The sequence below is a fragment of the Leopardus geoffroyi genome, chromosome B3 (assembly GCF_018350155.1).
Source record: "Leopardus geoffroyi isolate Oge1 chromosome B3, O.geoffroyi_Oge1_pat1.0, whole genome shotgun sequence".
Taxonomy (NCBI): Eukaryota; Metazoa; Chordata; class Mammalia; order Carnivora; family Felidae; genus Leopardus; species Leopardus geoffroyi.
Window position 1 is genome coordinate 142,476,060 of NC_059337.1, and position 19,991 is coordinate 142,496,050.

Below are 19,991 nucleotides of genomic sequence, written 5' to 3' on the forward strand. Positions count from 1 at the left end.
CCGTGCCCCAAATAAACACGCAAGCTTGCTAACTGTGGGCTCGTGCACAAAACAACATAGGACCTTTTAACATAAGTTTCTCTGTCAGCAGCTGTCCAGATCAGTCCTTCCAAATCTCGGAGAATCATTTTGCTAATAAAGCTGATAAGGACACAGGCTGAAGTGGAAGAGTGAGAAAAGGCAAATCTTATCAACGCCGACCAGGAGGGGCTGGTGTGAATGTGTTACTGTTACGATAGGCTTTAAGGCCAGAAGTGTTACTGAAGGTAAACAAGGACCCTTTTAAGGATAAAAAGGTCAATGGAAAATGAAGAAAGAGCAATCCTAAAGTTGTACACATCTAATGATATATCTTCAAAACATACAGGGGTGCCTAGGTGGCTCAGTCAGCTGAGCGTCTGACTTCAGCGATGATCTCATCGCTCTGGAGTTCGAGCCCGGCGTCGGGCTCTCTGCTGACCGCCCGGAGCCCGCCTCAGTTCCCATCTGCCTCTCTCTCTGCCCCTCCCCAGCTTGTGCTTTCTGTCTCAAAAATAAATGTAAAAAAAATTTTTTAAGATAGCAAAGAAAACATATAAAGCAAAGCGGACAGATCTAAAGAGAGAAATGGACAAATCCAGAAGCAGAGTTGAAGCTTCTAATCAGACCTCCGAGAAACCGACTGAACAAGCAGACGGAAATAAGTAAAGAGATAGAAAATAGCATTATAAACCAACGTGACCTAATTTACATTTATAGAAACCACAGGCAGAATATAGAAGGTGGAATATAGTCTTCTCACGTCTGCACCGAACATTTACCAAAACAGACCAGGCGCGGTCGTTGTGACCCGCTAAAGCCTCCTCTCATCTTGCCTCAAGATCCCTCAACCATTCTTTTTTCTTTTTTTTTTTTTTAATTTTTTTTTTAACGTTTATTTTTTATTTTTGAAACAGAGAGAGACAGAGCATGAACAGGGGAGGGTCAGAGAGAGGGAGACACAGAATCTGAAGCAGGCTCCAGGCTCCGAGCTGTCAGCACAGAGCCCGACACGGGGCTAGAACTCACGGACCGCGAGATCATGACCCGAGCCGAAGTCGGCCGCCCAACCGACTGAGCCACCCAGGCGCCCCCAACCATTCTTGACTGTAATGTGGTTTCCAGACCTCCTTCCACCGAAAACATTTCCCTCTGGCTTGCTCCGGTTGGCTCTCGGCACTAAAAGTGCAGCACCAAAAGCAGAGACACTTGAACACAGAACTGCTGGTAGGGACTCCCCGCAGCAGAAAGGAGCAGGACCTACCAGGCCACTCTCATCTCTGCCGCCGTGAGTGTACTCTCATCTTAAAAGCAGCTAGGGGCGCCTGGGTGGCGCAGTCGGTTAAGCGTCCGACTTCAGCCAGGTCACGATCTCGCGGTCCGTGAGTTCGAGCCCCGCGTCGGGCTCTGGGCTGATGGCTCGGAGCCTGGAGCCTGTTTCCGATTCTGTGTCTCCCTCTCTCTCTGCCCCTCCCCCGTTCATACTCTGTCTCTCTCTGTCCCAAAAATAAATAAACGTTGGAAAAAAAAAAATTTTAAAGCAGCTAACCAGCACTCTCTCGCTCTCACTCTCTCTGTCTCACTCTCTCAAAAATAAAGAAACTTAAAAAAAAAAAAAAAAAGGTGGGAGGTGGCACCTGCGTGGCTCAGTCCAAGCGTCTGACTCTTGGATTTCAGCTCAGGTCGCGATCTCACGGTTCATGGGTTTAAGCCCCGCGTCGGGCTCTGCGCTGACAGTGCGGAGCCCGCTTGGGATTCCCTCTCTCCCTCCCTCCCTCCCTCCCTCCCTCTCTCTGCCTGGCCCCATTCACGTAGGCTCCTTCTGTGTCTCTCTGTGTCTCTCTCAAAAATAAATAAACTTCCAGAAGAAAAGAATGGTTAACCAGAAGTCACTGTGCCCCTTCTCATGCATACATGCCACAAAGCCTCCAGCCCTTTTTCTGGTGATCTGGAGCTAACCCTAGAGAGAGCCACCCCAGGAACTTTGTGCCAAAATGTGAAACAGTTGTTTCTTTAGCTGATTCAGCTCGCCTGAGCTCACATGTGCTCACTCTCTCTCTCTCTCTTCCCCCTCCACTGTGGGATGCCCCAGACCCACCTTCCACCTGGCTAAGACTTGGAAAAAAGCTGTTGTGGATAGTGCCCGTATTTGCTGTCCTCTGCTTTACCTTACCCAAAGCGCGGCAGAGTGGAGCCGTCGAGGAGAGCGATAAATCAGGGGTCGCGTCTTCGGGCCTAGCCCGCTAGCAGGGCGGCTTGGCCACGTCCCTTTGCGTTTATGAATCTTTTCCTGAGCTCACCTCTCTGGCCCTCAGGGGCAGCAGATGGGGTTAGGTCCAGCTTCAGATCACAGAACCTGGAGCCTCAGAGCCAGCGGAGGCTGAGCAATCCTGAATGTCTCCTAAAGCAGACCCTTCCCGTGGCGTCACCCACAGCCTCGTCCACGCTCTGCTTGCATACTTTGGTCTGCGGCGAGCTTGCTGTCTCTCGGTGCTCGCACGCGCGGGATTTAACCTTCGCGACACACCATGAGGCTGCCATGCCGTAGGCGTGTCCACTCTTCCCACTTTCCAGGTCAGAACAGGGGTGACTATTAAGTTCCATGAGGTCAGATCGTGTGACAAGCGGTAGACAGCGGCTCCGGGCCTTCCGCCGCCTTCCCCGAGCCACACTTACTACGTGTCACCTCGAAGAACTTGGAAATACTTCCCCATTAAGTGTCTGAGAGAGTAGTTGCGAGGCCAGGCCGACCCGGAGCGACTCCCCCAGCTGCTTGCGGGCACCTGAAGGTCCGGGCTCTGCCCCCGTCTGCTCTCCACCTTCCCTGCTGGGCCTGGCTGGCTCCTCGCGGGCAGCTGAGGTTTGCCAGTGGATCAGCAATGCTGTACGTTTGTGCGGCACCTTCGCTTTTCTAACTGAGCCTTTTAACTGATAGCCCGTTTCTTAATGCAGCCGAAGTACGAGACACTGTGCACACGGGAGGCAGAGATAAGAGCCGGAAGGCTCTTGCCCTTGGGGGTCTCTGTGCCTAGAAATCTAGATAAGACGTGCATCGCAGCGTGGCCTTCCCAGTAGCCCCACTAGGCTGGGAGAGCATTACTACCCCCATTTTATAATTGGAGAAACTGAGCCCCAGAGAAGTGACCGCTGTAGGGGGTGTGGCTGTGAGCGAGGACCGGCACCTGGACCCCGAGAACCTGACTCCCAGCTCCGGCCTCCCATCCGGAGCATAATTACTTACCTAGAAGAAACAGCTGGCTTTCAAACCCTCGCCGTTGCGTAGATCACACTGGAAAGCTGCCTGGCCTCGCGGTCCCCTTCTTCTCACCCCACCCCCGCCTCTGTGTCCCCTGGTAGCCCCAGGGGACACACTATCCTTGCCCCAGAGCTGCTGTGTCCAGCTCACTTACCTTTTATTTATTTACACGCATTTCTCTGTCTTCCCCGCCCCCCCCCCCCCAGGTTGTGATCAATTATTCAATCGTGAAAGGGCTGAAGTACAATCAGGCAACGCCGACCTTCCACCAGTGGCGAGATGCCCGCCAGGTATACGGCTTAAACTTCGCGAGTAAGGAAGAGGCCACCACGTTCTCCAATGCCATGCTGTTTGCCCTGAACATCATGAATTCCCAGGAAGGAGGTAAGCGGGACTCTGCCTTGGCCTGGGGCGGAGACCCCCCCCCCCCCCCGCAACCCGCACCCTCCCCCGGCACTGGCTGTCTGGTGTCCCAGCCCCGCCGCCGCATCAGGCTGATGCTGTGTGGGTCCTCAGAGAGGCCTGCTGCCGGATTTAAAGATGTTTCATTAAAGATGTTAACAGTTGGAAGGAAGAGAGGAAGACAGGCACGTCTTCTTGCCTTTTGTGAACTATGTTGCTCTGTGTTGGTGCGTTCCTGAAGCTCTGCGTCCAGATACGTGTTATGTTTATTATCTTACTTCCGTATTCTAGAGCACGTCTTGAGCAGAGATGGGAGGGAACAAACACATGATTTATTCATGAATTCTTCATTCCTATGGTCAATAAACTTTTACTAAATGTTTACTGAGTATAAGGGACTGGCCGGGCAGGACAGGTAAGTACTGAGCAGGCGGCATCCTTCCCCTCCAGACACTTAGCACTTGGAGTAGGTACATCCCTAAACTGCTAATGTGGTGCCTCATACGTGCTCTCCCCGGGCGTGGGCCAGGTATGCAGGGGGCACAGGGCGGAAATCTGGGCTGCGGTTCTGAAGGGTGAGGGGGCTCACGAGGCAGAGGAGGAGCAGGCATGTCAGGCAGAGGGACGACGAGGGCATCCAGGCCTGAACGCCTGGCGTGTGCGGGGAGAGCCCCCTGCAGGGTTTCTGGGGCCTCAGGCACACGTGATGAAGAGCCCCAAAGACCTGGAAGACGATGGGCGGGCTTGGTACTTGGGGTCGACGGGGGCCTGGAGGAGGGAGCGGGGCCGGGTGATGCCAGCATAAGTCTCTAAGCAGGGCAGAAACACTTGTGGCTTTTATTAGAAATTGGCAGTGTTAGCTTCCGAGGGAAGACAGAAGCTTTCTAAGGCGTGGGTGTCTGGATGCCCACGGGTACGGTCCTGCCCTTTGCCAGAGATCTTAGCCTTGGTGGAGCCTGCTAGTCACGAACAGGGCTTAGGGTCATGCCATTCAGTGTGAGTCGTGGCTCTGCCACATTCTAGCTAAGGGACGGGCCTTGGACAGGTCACTTCATTTTCTGTGCCTCAGTTTCCTTATCTGTCAGATGGGGGTGACAAAGGTTGTTTTTAGACTTGATTTTATTTTATTTTTTTAAGTAGGCTCCACACCCAACGTGGGGCTTGAGCTAGCAAACCTGAGATCAAGAGTCACACGCTCTACTAACTGAGCCGGCTGGGCGCCTTCTAGGGGTGGTTGTGAAATTTAAACGCGCAGAGTCTAAAATGCTTAGCAGGCTGCCTGACACACATCCGTCACCCAGTGTTGGCGTTTGTCGGTGTTACGCCCACTGTGGCGGCTGGCGGAGCTGGGGTGGGAAGTGGAGGGGCTTGGTACCTAAGACCCAGGGGGAGATGGCTTCTATGTATCCATTGGGCCCGACAGATCGCAGCTTTGGGGCACAATTTAAACTCTAGGAGAATTTTCTTTGAGTAAACAAGACGTCTTGAGTATGTTCCCATGGGTCATACGCAGAACCATACCCGCAGAGCGCTCTCTCCTAAACCAAAGAGCCTCGTGCTTCGTGGTGAAGTGAGCTGGGTTTAAGGTTTCCGATCCGAACCTCCTCATCTGCCCCAGGATGTGAGCGCTAAGCTTCATTCGATCTGTTCAGATGGCTATGTCGAGGGGCAGAGACAAAGTTTTGACTTAATCAGACAACTGGCCCTTGCGAGGCAAGTGCTTACTTTAAATAAAAACTACTCGTTGCTTTATTAAATCTTTATTACATTCACCCTGGTCACAGGGAAGTCAGCTAATCAACCCTCGATGCCAGATGAGAGCCCCTGACTGTTGGGAGGAAGTCGCTCATGCAGGGCCGCGAGGAACCCAGAGCTCCTCCGCCCGCCTTGGGCTGAGGGTGGGGTCACCGGGTGAGAGTGGCCTCGTTGACAGCCCACACCGTGACAAGTGGCAGCCTGTCCCAGTTCGTCTGCTTCTGCAGGCGTGACCTCTGGTGGAAGATCTGGTTGCACCGGGAGGGTTTTAGCTTCTCCTTCACCTGTGGTGTGACCCCTGCTGGTACCACGCAGAAGCTGGAAGTGTGCCGCTCGGCGAGCTTTTACACGCGTATGTGCCTGCCCCCCCCCCCCCCCCCCGCCCGCAGGTCCCCAGAGAGACCCTGTCCCTCCCCCTCCCTGCCAAGGGCAGGGGGGAAGTCAGCTTCTGAGACGACAGAGCGGTTTGCCTGTGTTTGAACTTCGCTATGTGTGTATTTCATATAGTGTGTCCCTGGTGCCTGATTTCTCTCCCTCGACGTTGCGTGAGGGATTCATCCAGGCAATCGCTCGCCTCTGTCGTTGGTTCCTTGTCGCCGCGGGGCGCCCTGCCACCTGGTTCCGCGCTTTCTCCTCTCCGTGGTTCAGCCTTTTAGAGCTCGCTTAACACCAGCAGCCACTGCAGATGCCCTCCCGCTGCCAGACATTGTGCTGTTTTCTGTTAAATCCCCGGTGTGCCGGGCAGTCCCTTCCTACCCGCCCTCAGTGGGAGGCGGTTCGCGGTAGCGGAAAAAGCACTTGTTTGGGGGCAGTGAGATCTTCTATTAAGTCTTTGTTCCGCCACCTGTGGCCCTGGGATAATAAACCCTCCTTCCCAGGGTGGTTTCGAAGATTCATTTTGAAAGTGTTTATAAAGCACTTAGCATCCAGGGCCTGGAATGTGATAAGAGCACAAATGATACTGGCTCTTTGCCTTTTGTTCTTGTCATATGTGGTTATCTCCCGTAAGCTTCGGCGTCCTTCCTTGTCAGGTAAGGTTATGCGTCCCGCCACAGAGCTGTGGAGAGGGCTCAAGGGCCCGCTGTTGTGTCTGGTGCCTCATAAGCGCTCACCTGCCCCTCTTTCCCTCTCTGGTAGGCCTCTGGGGCCCGTGGCCTTTTCTAAGACTCTGTGTCTGCCCGGGATGGGTTCTGTTCGGCGGTTCCCACCTCCGCCTCCTCGTCCGTGGGCAGACGCTAGTGTGGTCCCTCCAGGGTCTCGAGAGCCGGGCGGACACGAGAGGCCTGCATCCAAACAGGTCACCCGTCAGAGCAAACGGTAGATGCTGAGGACCGGGTAGTGAATGGTCTTCACGCCCCTCCTCTTACCCGACTCTTGAGCCAGCCCTGGGAGACGAGGGCCCGGATGACATCTGGGTTCGCAAGCTGAGGCTCAGAGAGGAAAGCGACCAGAGGATTAGCTGGGACCCACTCGCTCAGCAGTCCGCACCGTCTGTGGCTAAAGGCCGGCAGGGAGCCACAGCCTCTGCTCTTTGCCGCTTCCTGCCTCGCCACCTAGTGAGGCCCACTAGGGCCGGGATTCTTAAGATCATTCTAGAGAAAGAATGGGCCCAACCCAGTAGTATTTTTGCTGCCTAACGCCTGCACGAAAGTGACGGTCGGGCACTCGACCCTTGGAAGACCTGTCTATTAACATTGTTCCTTGGTACCCACAGCATCGGTCTGTCTGCAGCAGTGACGTTCACATACTCATCGGTCGACTTCAGGCCCAGCCTAGGGAACTTAATTTAGCAAGTTACATAAAATAATTGCCTGGAGCTTGGTGGCTTCGGTTTCCGGAGGAGGACAGGGGTGCAGAGCTCGCTTAGGGTTCCCTTGGGACCCACAATCTCTGGGTTTGGGGATTGTCTCTGTGGACAAGGGCAGTCAATCACTGGGTAATCAGGGCTTTTTCTGCAGGAACCGGCATCTGGAGGTGGTTTTGGGGGGCGGGAGGAACTGTCTGTTCCTGGCGCACGGCTGTCTTCTGTGTGGAGAAGGCGCACTCCTCCGTGTCACCCCCGTAGGTGGAAACGGAGGCTCCTGCCTCTCTCTGGTCACCGTTGTCCATGCAGGTTGCTGGCCCCCGTTCTTCACAGAGCTTGGCTCGCAGACCGTACGGTCTGCACGACAGGGTGTGATGGACAAGGATGGGCCTGTGCTGAGTTCGGGACGCAGAGTGGCACTTCTCCAGCCTAGTTGGAGGACACAGGTGATGGTTAGAGTAGTAATAATGTCTATACTCTGTTTTAAAACGCCTAGGCTCCGGTTTTTAGCCATCTCTCCCATGTGCCCCTTCCCCGCCCTTCTCGAGGAAACTTCCCACTAATCAAACAGCCTCGGGGGGTGAGCGCTGCAGAAAGACCTTGTCTGGCTAAGGAAGTACCTCCTTGCGCTCTCACATGCTTATATTTCGGCTTCTGTTACCAGGAGGTAGTTAGGCCAGTCACTGTTACACACATCTATTCAGATGGGGAGGTGAAGACACGGGCCGTTACAAAGGGAAACGTGGCTTCCAGAACCTACCGGTGGAACTGAGACACAGGTTTGGGGCTTCTGGCTAGAAATCCAGTGTTTTTTTCCATGGCCCTGCCTCAGCGGGTGGTCCCACGCTGGGGACGACAGGGGCTTGGGCTGGGCAGTGCACACAGCGCGGGAGGACAGCCGAAGACACGGCCCCTGTGTGGGTGAGTCTGCATCGTCACGACCCCTGTGTCGCTGCCATCGACTCCAGGGAGCACTCCCCCGGGCTCACTCTGTGCACTGTCTGTAGGGGGAGCTCACCACTGCCTGGTTAAAGCCAGCTTCCGGGCAGGGGGTAATGTTTACAGGCTGTGCTTGGACGCCCAGCCCAGCCCCCGTGCGGCTTCCCTCCCTGACAGTGTATTCTCTCGACAGATAGCAGTTCACAGCTCAGTAGCCTTGTATAGACAACTGCTCCTATATGCTTCTATGTGGGCCTCGGTTTCCCCATGTGGGAAAGGAGGGCTACGGACCTATCAAGATCTCTGTAAGTCCTAGCAGTTTTGTGTACGGTGTCGGGCGGGACTGAGTTCTGGTTCGCTGCTTACGGACCATGTCCCTGTGACCATCACTAGGAGTGGGCAAGACGCTGTGCAGAAACCAGAACAGGGGAATGTTCTCTTCCCCCCTCGAAGGGCCCCGCACACCCGGGAGGCAGGATCCCTCATCATGCAGTCACTGAGCAAGTCGGTCCTTGGTTATCACAGAGGGTAGAAAATACAAGCAAACAAACGTTGCCTGTAATCCTACAACCCAGAGAGGAGTGCTGTTGACACTCCATAAATCCTTCCAGACGTTTTATGTTCCTAAGTGAGCGAACAGCTTCCTCAGAGATAGCCTGTATATACAGTCTGTAATCCTTTCTCACCCAGCACTGTCTTCTGAGTGTTACTCTGTGCCAAGATGGTCGGATCTTCACTCCATCTAAGTGGCCGGAGTATTGCATTGGGTGCCTTGAAGATGCACCACGAGGCACCATTCTTGTGCTGTCCCCTTCGGGTAACAGCGGGCCTTCTTGTTTCCGTGGGTGTTTGTACGTATGCTTGGTATCTTGTAGGTGCATCCGGTTTCTTCTTGGGCACATTTCTGAGCCAGGCGACGTATACATCTTTAAAGCTTTGGCGTATTTTGCCGAAATGCCTCCCAGAATGAGTGCACTAGCTGATACTCTTCCTGGCACGTATGACAGTCATCCTCTGCCCCAGGCTTCCCCAGGACTGGACAGTCACACTCTCGCTGATCCTAGTAAACACAAGACAAGGGAAAATGCCTGGTTCCAGTTTGCGTTTCTGTTAGCCAGTCCGGGTGGACGTTTCCCTTCCGTTCGCTGGGGATTTCACGGTTCCGTTATTTGCAGCAGTGCGTGTCCTAGTGCAGGACAGCGTGGCTGAGGCTGAGCACATCCGTGTGGCTTCCCGCTCCCAAAGCGTGTGCGTCCTCGAATGACAAAAAGGCTCTTCGTTTCCTTCGGCAAATGAACGGAGGCATGTGGCCTCGTGTGGTGTGAATCAGGCTCGTGATAATAAGTGCACCCTCCCCACCGGACTGCGGTGAAGTCGCGTCTGCGCTGTCCGTATCTCAGGAATCGTTATCGTTACTCGTGTCTGCACAGCCAGGGACGAGAACCCTCTCTTGCGTTCTCTTTCATTCTCTGCACCTCTCCTTCCACTCGAGGAACTTCTTCAAGTTCAGCGTCCAGAATCATGCTGGTCGGTCACAGAGAGATTCCTGGGCTGTTCCTTCATCTGGCTTCTTGCAGGAGGGAAGGGAGGTCTGAGAGTTAAAAGACCCAGATGCTTCCAGAAGCTGGCAGGTGGGGTGGTTTCCCAGTTAGCAAAGGCCCCTCTCACACCTTCCTCCACTTCTGCTGGTCCTGGAACCCACCATCCTACTGTCCCTGCTTTGAAACCGAGAGAGGCGGGATTCCGTGGCTCTGGGGTGTGAGGAGGCTGGAAAAGGTACCGTTTCAAATTATCTCAGGAATATTTTTTTAAAAAAAGGATGCCAAAAGTGACAAGAAAGGCACACGGGGAGCCTTCCGGTGAGCTTGTGGTCTTCTCACAGAATATGCAGCCGGCAGAAGGGCACATAGCCAAGGACAAATCTAGACCTCACAGGAGTTGGATGCCAACATTTTTCAGCTGTTGCTCCCTCCCTGAGGACGTTTCTTTCCGTCTCTGCTTCTCCCTGCCCTGCCCGTCCAGCTCAGCCCTCCTCTCGGAAGCCCCCTCGGCCCCTCTTTATTCCTTCCTCCTTCCTTGTGCTTCCTGTGTGCTTCCTTTTTCCCTCTCCCTGGAACTTCTGTGTACCATGATGCCCCCTCCCCGATCTGGGCCTCGCACCCCCCTTTCTGTGCTCCCAGGGCTCCCCTGTTCACATTCCCCTTGCCAACTGTGATGCTCAAGCCTGGCTGCTGTGAGAGGCCCCTGTTCCCAGGGCACCCCAGCACCTTCTCGGTGCTTCCACACTCACGGCACCCACAACACGCTGTGGAGCGCTAAGTGCCCGAATGCCCCGCCCTGAGAGCAGGGGTCGCCTGTTACCCTTCTCTGCGTTCACAGCCTGGAGTTCACGGCCCTGCGTGCCTCGGGCTGCGGACGTGTGAATGGTCGGGAGTTACACATGTGCGGGGGGGGGGGGTGGCGGGGGGGCAAGCTGCTTGACCTCTCTGCACACAGCCTCCTGAACTGCAAAGAGTGGATGCTTGTCCTACGCCACGCCTCACGAGTCGTCCTGGATTAGCTGCCCTCATCCCTATACAGTGCCCAGAACACACGGTACGTGCCCCGTAAACGTGCGCTCTTGTGAAACCCACTGTGATCTTTTCACGGGGGCTGTTATCAGCCTCTGCGTTCCTCGGCCCCAGAGGACTTTACTCTTCAAGTTCCCCTGTTTGTTCAGTGGTTGTTGTTTAAATCTCCTCCCTCTCTGTCGAACTCTCGGTCGTTACTTCTCGCTGTTGATCAGGTCCCTGGCTTTGGTGCTCCTTTTCTCCTATTTGTTAATGCTGATGGCTCTGTCCCGGACTGTGACTTATTTCCCGGTTGTCACGGCTCCTGACTGAGGAGCTGACCTCTTGGTTTGGTTGTGAAAACCCCGGGGGACGTGATGCCGCCTGCCCCGGCAGCAGGTGCGTGTCTGCAGAACAGCCGTGCCGCCAGCGAGGGATGGTGCTCCTGGCCGCTGTAGGGTCTAGTCCCCTTTGGCTCTCGCCTCCCTTTTTTCCCCTTTCTCGCGGACAACTTCTCATAACCTTGCGACGCTCCCGTTACGGTGAGGTGAAGTACCTGTGCGTTAAAAGTAATAGACACGGGAACAGGAACAGTTGTGATCTTTACCCTGTGCTTTGGGAGTCAGGTGCTCGGCGGAGAGAGCATCTCCCTGAATGATTCCCAGCAGTTCCCTGGGAAAGCAGGGTGGCCGTTCCCTTGGAAAAACCACACAGGTGGGTACCTTGCTCCCTCATTGAGCTTATATTTATCTGTACTTAGAAATAAGCTTAAAGATGAGAAGGATCTTAGAGATACTCAGTTCAGGTTTTTCCCCAGAACTCCGATTTGACCGTGGAGCTGCTTTTGTGGCTGACGGGGGATGCAGACGCGGGGGAGCCCCGGGCTCTGGAGAGCCCAGCCCTCCGAGGGCCGTGCTGCAGCCCAGCCTCCTACCTGCTGCCACGCCCACTGCCTCCTGCTTGGGCAGCCGCACCAGCATCCTGGCCCTGCACACGCACCCCGCCTCGGTCACCGCTACCCCCCGGCACTCAGGTGGGGCGGGAGGGACACACAGCTAGAGCTCAGGGAGTCAGCCTTCTGCGAGGGACAGAGTCCCCAGGTTGTGTTCTCTTCTGGGCTGGGACTCGGGAGGCCTGGCTCCGGTCCTGGTTCCGCCATTCGCCGTGTGACCTCGGTGAGGTTCAGTGATCTCTGTGGAGATCAGGTGTGAAGCATGGAGTGTCGGTTGTCCCCCGAGGTCTCTCACCAGCTAGTGGCCGATCGCAGCCCCCTCTGAGTGGTGATGGGTGAGCTGCGATCTGCTCAGAGACTGAGAGGTCATGGTACTGGGCCTGGCGTGACACTTACCGGCGTGCGGCCCCATCACTTCCCTTCTCTGGGCCTGGATGTCTCCATCTGTAAGGCGGGTGACCCGTGTGCCTCTCAGCATGCAAGGAGGACGGCGGAGAGACTGGCTCGGTGGGCAGGGGTGGGGAGGGCTGCACGGCTTGCGGTGACAAGGCGGGTCCTACACAAGGATCGCTTGTACGTGTCCGTCCGAGCCATGGAGGTAAAAAAACGCAAGGATCTGAGTCCGAACTTAGCTCTGTTTTAAGAAAAAGCGCTCCTTTTTCCCTCACCCAGGTTTCACGTGTGCTGGATTCTCCAGGAATGCAAGTACCACCCACTTCCAAAGAAAACGTGCTTTGGGTTGTCTATAGCGTCACCAAGAATTGCTTTCTGCTTTGGAAACACTGTCACTTGTGAGATTGTCCGCCAGGCACGCAGCTCCCCTTTGCCACCGTGAGTCTGTGGCCAGGTGTAAGCGTCTGGCTGGTGGGGCCACGTCTGCGCTTTAACATCCTGCTGTGTGAACCTTGCTCTGGCTTCCTCCTCTCTCTCTCCCTTAGAGTACGCCGAAGGCATTACTTCTCTTCTAATTTATGTAGCTGCGTTATATAGCCTATGACTTTCACTTTAGATACCAGGGAGTTATAAAATGTTTATAATAGAAAGAGGCTATTGAGGCTGGATGGATGGGCCAGAAGTTCTGTAAAAATCAGTCTTTTTTTTTTAATTTATTTTTATTCTGTTTTAATGTTTATTTATTTTTGAGGCAGAGAGAGACAGAGCATGAACGGGGGAAGGTCAGAGAGAGAAAGGGAGACACAGAATCTGAAACAGGCTCCAAGCTCCGAGCTGTCAGCGCAGAGCCCGACGTGGGGCTCAAACTCACGGACCGCGAGATCATGACCTGAGCCGAAGTCGGCCGCTCAACCGACTGAGCCACCCAGGCGCCCCAAAATTCAGTCTCCTTCTTGATCACATCTGCCGGTCTCATCTGATTGTCACGTGGCAGGGCCGGCCAGGTAGAGAGCGCCATGTCTGTGCCCATCTTACAGCTGAGAAAACTGAGCCCCAGAGGGCCCTAGGGAGCAAGCGCTTGGCCAGTCAGTAGGAGAAGCTGGATTAGCACCCTCCGCTCTCCTCATCCAGACACCAGGAGGTGTGGTAGGAGCCACATGGCACAGTGGGAAGAATGTCCGTTTGGTTGAAGGAAGGCCACTCCTGCCTTACTCCTTCGTGTCTCCTCTGCCCGCAGTCCTTCACTTCTGACACGGCGGTGTGTGGTTTCCACAGCCAAGCAGTTCTGCGACGCTAGCAGGGAGCCCTGCAGCTTAACTCGGTCCTGATACCGTCTACCAGGAGATGGCGTCAGACCCCGCAGGCTAAGCCCCAGTCCCACGAGGCAGCCCGCCGCTCACTTCTGATGCCAGTCGAGCCCAGGTTGTCACCTGTGCGTCTGGCCAACAGGCTGTAAATCAGAGGTTCCCACAACTGCCCCCCTCCCCGGGTCTGATTAATTTTCAAGAGTGGCTCACAGAACTCAGGAAAAGGATTCACTTACGAGAGAACAGGCCTAATAGAAAGGGTGTAACTCGGGGAGGACCCGACGGGGAGAGCACAGGACAAGGTGGGGGGACGGGGCAGGGAGCTTCCGTGCTCTCTGGGTGCGCTGTTCCCCACTTGGCTCCGATTTCTACTCCACTGCCTGGCACGAGTCACTCCATCTGCAAAATGGGTACAGTAGCACATCGGTTGTCAGAGGAGTGACAGACACGCTTCCTGCCCAAGACACTCGCAGGTGTCCCGTGAGTGCAGCCTCTTGGCGTCCGGCTTCCCCCAGCCCTGCTGCATCTTTCGTCCCCAGGGCCAGCACTCTTCTGTCACACTGCACCCCGTTCTCTTTTAACATACCACAAATGTCTCCCGCTCTTCTGGGACCGCAGGGCTCTAGGGACACCTGAAACAAGGACCCCAAGCTGAGGGGATCCAGCCACCGGGGAAGTGAACTTTTGAGAAAAGCTCCCTCTTCAAAGCCGCTGCTGGTGTGGGAGGCAGATAGTTGAGGTCCAGGCAGGCCGAGCAGTGGGGACCTGGAGAGAACCTTGGGCACCGTGAAACCGTGTAATTTTACAGATGACAGAACTGAGGCCCGGTGAGGGGAGGGGACCACAGGTCACACACAGAGTCACGGGCAGAGCTGGGGCTGTGCCCGAGGTCTCTCCCCTAGCCCTGGAGACCCAGGTTTGACACACCCGTTCCTTCCTAAAACAGAGTTTTCCTGGAGCGCTTGGGTGGCTCAGTCGGTTAAGCGCCTGACTTCGGCTCAGGTCATGATCTCACAGTTTGTGGGTTCGAGCCCCGCATTGGGCTCTGTGATGACGGCTCAGAGCCTGGAGCCTGCTTGGGCTTCTGTGTCTCCCTTCTCTCTGCCCCTCCCCTGCTCACACTCTGTCTCTCTCTCTCTCTGTCTCTCAAAAATAAACATTAAAAAAAAATTTTTTTTTAAAGAGTTTTCCAGGGCACCTGGGTGGCTTAGTCGGTTAAGCATCCCACTTGATTTCAGTCAGGTCATGATCTCACAGTTCATGAGTTCGAGCCCCACATCGGGCTCTGCGCTGACAGTGTGGAGCCTGCTTAGGATTCTCTTTCTCTCTCTCTCTCCGTCCCTCCCCTGTTCATGCTCTCTCTTCTCTCAAAATCAATAAATAAACTTAAAAAAAAAAGCATTTTGTCTGGGACCAAGGACCAAGGGTTCTTTTGGAAGAGAGTGGAGAGACGTGACAGTCCATGCTCCCGAGGGCTTGAGAATAGCTTCATCTGTCCATGGTTTCCCCTTTTGATTCTGATGGCTTTCAGTGTGACCTTCCCAGTGGTAGAACAGCCTGCCCTTGCTGGCAGGACCTTCCATGTTCTTTTTTTTTTCTTTTTTTTTTTAATGTTTATTTTTTTGAGAGACAGAGACAGAGCGGGAGTGGGTGAGGGGCAGAGAGAGAAGGAGACACAGAATCCGAAGCCGGCTCCAGGCTCTGAGCGGGCAACACAGAGCCCCATGCGGGGCTCGAGCTCAAGAACCCGCGAGATCATGACCGGAGCTGAAGTTGGGACGTTTAACCTTCTGAGTCACCCGGGCGTCCCAGGCCCTTCCACGTTCTTGCCTCAAGGAGCCACGGAATCCTTCACTTCACCTTCGCGTGGCCTCACCTTTCCTACTGTTAACTCAGGGCAGAGTGGGCAGAGCCCAGACCAAAACAGAAGGTTCACTTCTCAAACTCCCACTAAGACCCCAAGAAACTTTCCAAATCAGAAGATCCAGCAACCTCCAACTCACCCCAAAGTCACAGCCTTTCCCAGGAGGGAGCGACGGGGGTAGCTGGCCCACCTTCACGTTGTGAGCGAGGCAGAACCCCCACAGTGGATGTGAGGCCTTGCACACAGATCACCGGGGGCTGGGGCCCACGAACACGTCCTGGGCAGTCATCCTACCCAGGGCTGGAGGAAGGAGCCTCTTCCCCAGGGGGTGGACTGGAATACATGTGTCCCAGCGCCTGGACTTCGGTAGCAGGACGGGCTGCCTGGGACAGCGGCCACCTACAGGCGGTAACTCAGAGCTGCAGCCCCGGGTAGGAGCCGGGAGCAGCCCGGCCACTGTAGGCAGGCCGTCTCCTCCCGGCCAGGACTCCGAGCCGCAGTCCCTTCCTGTGGAGAATGAGGCGGTGACGCCACCTCACCTTGATCTCAAATGAGATCGAGGGCGTCCAGCAGAGTGCGGTGCTGATGGCAGGATCTGGAGGCCGGCGGTCTGGAAATGAGTTCACGCCTCGCGGACCCCCGTCGGTGCTAGCAGGCAGATTTCCTCCGCAGGCCTGAGGCGCCGACCAGACCCGGGAGCGCCCCGGAATGGCAGAGCCTGGTGTGGGGGGCTTGGGCAGGGGCGGGGACAGAAGCGGCATAGTCGAAGGCAACTTTGTCGACAGTTCCTGGGCGGAATGGTGGAATCTCCAAACTGTCATTTTGAGGAGTTCCAAGGGTTCAGACAGGTATGCCAGGGACCTCGCCCTGCTGCAGCCAGAGTCGTTCTCTTTATCCATTGTACCCTTTTGGGCTCTGAAAAAAAGAGAAAGAAAAAGAAAAACGTGGTAGCTTAGTGGAAATCCACACGGAGGGAATTAAAACACACGACGAGGCACATATTTTCGTTGGCCTCAAGGAATGTGACGGAATATCCTTTTCTTTCCTGGTTTGCTTGTAATAACGTCATTGGTACATTCCAAGAGGTGACGGCCCTGGTGCGGGATGAGCGGCGTTTTCCCAGCGTCCGCGTCCTCAATCAGTACGCGGTGCCACAGCCACACGGGCACGGGAAGGAGCCCCAGCGGGCGGCTCCCGGTCACACCTCCTCCTGGAGGCAGGCCTGGTTCTTCACCCCGTGCCACCTCCCGGCCTCTCACACTCGGACACCGGGCCACCTCCCAGCCTCTTAGGCTCGGGGCTGAATTTCACTTCTCGTAAACCTTCCTGTGGAAAAGGACCGACCTTCTTCCCCTACAGAAAAACCCTTGGCTGTGTTCCTCTCCCGCCTGCTCAGGCCCTTGGCACTTTCTGCCTCACTTGAGACACAAGAACTTAGGCCGGCCTGGCCCTACCTGAAAGACCCCCATCTTCCTGTGTCCCTCCCCCACTCCCCCACCCCCGCCTCCACGACTGCCCTCTGGTGGCCGCTTCCTGACTAGCCTCTGTGCTCAAGGTTCACAGAAGGTGGGACGGGCACGTCGCCATGCTTCCCGGAACGCCCCTGCTGTGGCCCCCGCTCGCCGCCCCACACGCTCAGGCCCCACTCCTCCTGTCCGAAAGTTGTCCCTCAGATGAAGCCTCTCCGGCCAGCGTGGGAGCTTCATCCACCCCAACGCCCCGTGCTTCACCTCTGCCTCCGTCACCAAGGTTCACACCACCGTTCCAACATGGGAATCCAGTCAGGTTGGATGTCATTAAGTGTCCTGTTTGTCTCCGGACCCTCAGAAACCAGCACACTAACTTCAGAGCTCTTGCCGTCTCTGTGCCAGGTTGAGGGAGCACATCAGGACCCAGGGGCTGGCCGGGTCTTGGGACTCAGTGCAGGCCCCCAATCCCATGCTCGATTGCCCTGGACAGTTCACACCGATGCAGGTGTGCGCTGTGCCCAACCCGGGACACGTCCCTGACTCAGCCCACGCACCCATTGTCTGTCCCCTGCAGGCTTGTAGCAGGACCCTAAGTGGTCAGCCTCTCTTCCCTTCTTCAACCTGTCCTTCCTGCCGGTGCTTCCAACGTGACCTTTCTGCACAGCCAGGGTCAGTTTGATAAGCCCCTCCCCGGCCTGTGCCATGCTGTCCCCTGTCCGCGCTGCCCTGCTTGTGGTTCCTCGTCTGTGTGCTGCTGGCCTGCCCCTCCTTCACGGTCCTGTGCTTGGGGAGCCTCCAGGCGCCCCAGGGGACCTCGGGGCTCGCTCCCCGGCTCTGAACACGCAGTCCTCTGTCCCACTGGTTCTTAGACTGTGAGCCCCTCGAGGACAGGCACCTTGCTTTTCACGTCTCCAGCGCCCTGAGGAAGGACGGACACCTCTGGGCGTGTGAGTGGGTGAGCTGGCCACCTCGCTCCTGTGTCTGTCTTGCGTGCCTCGCGTAGCCTGGCGCTTCCTGCCATCACGCCACCCTCTGCAGACCAAGACGGCGCTCCCGAACCAGCACCGCTCGCAAGCCTGTGAAACTGGGCGCAAGGTGAGGGGTGCTATCTGTGATTGAGGGACATGGCAAATAGAATTGTCTCACACAGAAATCGCACCCGTCACCTTGGCCCGCCTACCACCAGCCCTAAGCGAAGGACGGCACCTTCCCCGGCCAGCAGCCTCGTGTTCACGGACCTACAGCCGTTGGTGGCCCTGAGGCGTGTGCACGTCGGTCGTGGAGTCGGGCGGATCTGGGCCCGAGCACGGTTTGTGCCGAGGGTGTGCCCTTGGCCAAGTCGCCGCGCTTTTCTGGGACCGTTTCTCCACGCGTGCGACGGGTTCATCACACCTACCTCACAGGGTTGTCGTGAGGGTAACGTGAGACGGCGTGTGTGAAGTGCCTTGTCACCCGTGAATTACTGTAACCGTTTGAAGTTACTCGCTTTTTATGCGTGTTTGAAAAGTCAGCTAACGACATCACCTCCTGAGGTGACGCTGAGGGCCCTGCTCTGGGACGCAGAGGGAGGCCGGTCCACACGGCCCGGGTGTTCGGGAACGCGGGGCCGAGAGGGAGCTGGGGCCGCGCCGGCTGCACGGTGGGACCGAGCCGGGAGCAGCCAACGAGGAGGGTGGGGCAGGTCTCGGTGGTTTGGGACTTGAAATCCAGGCTCTGGGAAGAGGCTCCGCCCGACGTCGGGGTCTCCCGCCGCACACTGACGGCACTCTGTATCCCTTTTGGGGGCCCCCAATTTCCAGACACCCCGCCGTTATCTCCCTTTAAAGAGCTGCTGCTTCGTTTGCAGTTCACCTCCTGGAGGAGGAAGGCCGGCTGCCCACGGCCCCAGGATTCTCTCCCGAACGCTAATGGGGAGATTTCTTTGGGGCTCTCGGTTTCCCGTAGCTACAGCCTGCACACGGTGCCTGGTCAACGCGTGGCACGGCGCGTGGCCTGCCTCTCCGGCTCCTGCCCGTGCGCCTCGAGCCAGCCGCCGTGCCCCCCCCCCCCCGCCCCAGTTCCCTCTTCACGATGTGATCTGTCAGCTGCGAAGCGCCCCGAGGATGCCAGTGTGGTGTCATCGTCCCTGGGGCACCCTGTCCCCCGACGCCGTCCTAGGACCTCGCCCCTCAACGAGGGCAGGGGCACGACTGGTGTGGGAGAAGACGTGGGGCCCCGCTCCTCGAGGAGAGGACATGACCCCTTCCCACACGCCACCCGCTTGCTCGTCCCACTGGGTCTTCACGCGGCCTCTGCGACCGTCAGGGGGACGTTAGGGATTCTTGTCCCCACTTTAGGGATGAGGAGACGAGGGCTCACAGCAGCAAGCGACTTGCCCCCAGGCCACGCTGGGGAGGGACATAGCCACAGCCTCCTAATCGCCAGTCCCTGTCTCTCCCGTCAGACCAGAGTGCCTGTCAGATGAGCCGAGCCCCTGGGTCAGCTGGTGGCCTCCAGGCTCTGTCCGTCATAACCCAGCTCGATCTGGGTTGACTGTTATGGGCACTCGGCCTGGCCCATCTTCATGGCCAAAAGCCTGGGCCTTTTGAGTAAGTCAAAAACTCACTAGCATCCCGTTTCTTTTTCTCACCTGGTGTCTGTTTCTTTGCTCAAGAACGATAACTTCACAGGTCAGCCTTCTGCCAAGTGTAGCTCATACCGGATAAGCGCCAGCTCATGTTATCTTAGTGAGTAACTGTCACAAGGACTCCCAAACCCAAGTGCTGAACTTGGGGTACAGCTTGCAGTTTCTGGAGGGGACAGGGTGTGAGCATTTGAGGCCCTGTCCCCTGCCTGTTTGCGGCCTGCCCTCATTCACCCATTATGTTCGTTCAGCAGGCGGCGGGGTTTTCACAGTAGACACCTGCCTGATTTGTCTGCTTCTATGCCGAGCCCGTGATAGTCCATGTTCATATGTAAGCAGATGAACCTTCTCAAGTCTAGCTCAGGTCGGGTCAGCCCTTGCTTGGGACTCTCCAGGGACGTCCAGTCTTGCTCAGAACCGGACCCAAATCCAAAGCAAGGCCTGCACAGACCACTCGGCCCTGGCGCCTTCCGAGCCCACTTCCTCCCGCTCTGCCTCACTCCCTTCCGGTCACTTTGGCCTCCTTGTTGCGTCCCCGAGCATGCCACGCCTGCTCCTGACACTGGGTCTTAGACCTGATGTCCCTCGGCCTGGAATATTCTTCCCTCCACGTAGCCCGTAGCTCCTTCCCTCCCACCTCTGCTCACACATCCGCTAGTC

At 56.3% G+C, this 19,991-nt stretch overlaps 1 protein-coding gene across 5 annotated transcripts in view; it reads left to right on the forward strand.

Annotated features, from left to right (window-relative positions):
* The window catches only part of EVL (Enah/Vasp-like), a 153,887-nt gene that overhangs the window by 98,887 nt on the left and 35,009 nt on the right, over positions 1 to 19,991 (forward strand). For all 5 annotated transcript variants that reach the window (XM_045452070.1, XM_045452066.1, XM_045452067.1 and 2 more), the window contains exon 3: positions 3,481 to 3,658. In XM_045452070.1, coding sequence (XP_045308026.1) covers positions 3,481 to 3,658 — 178 coding nt within the window. The remainder of the gene's footprint in view (positions 1 to 3,480; positions 3,659 to 19,991) is intronic.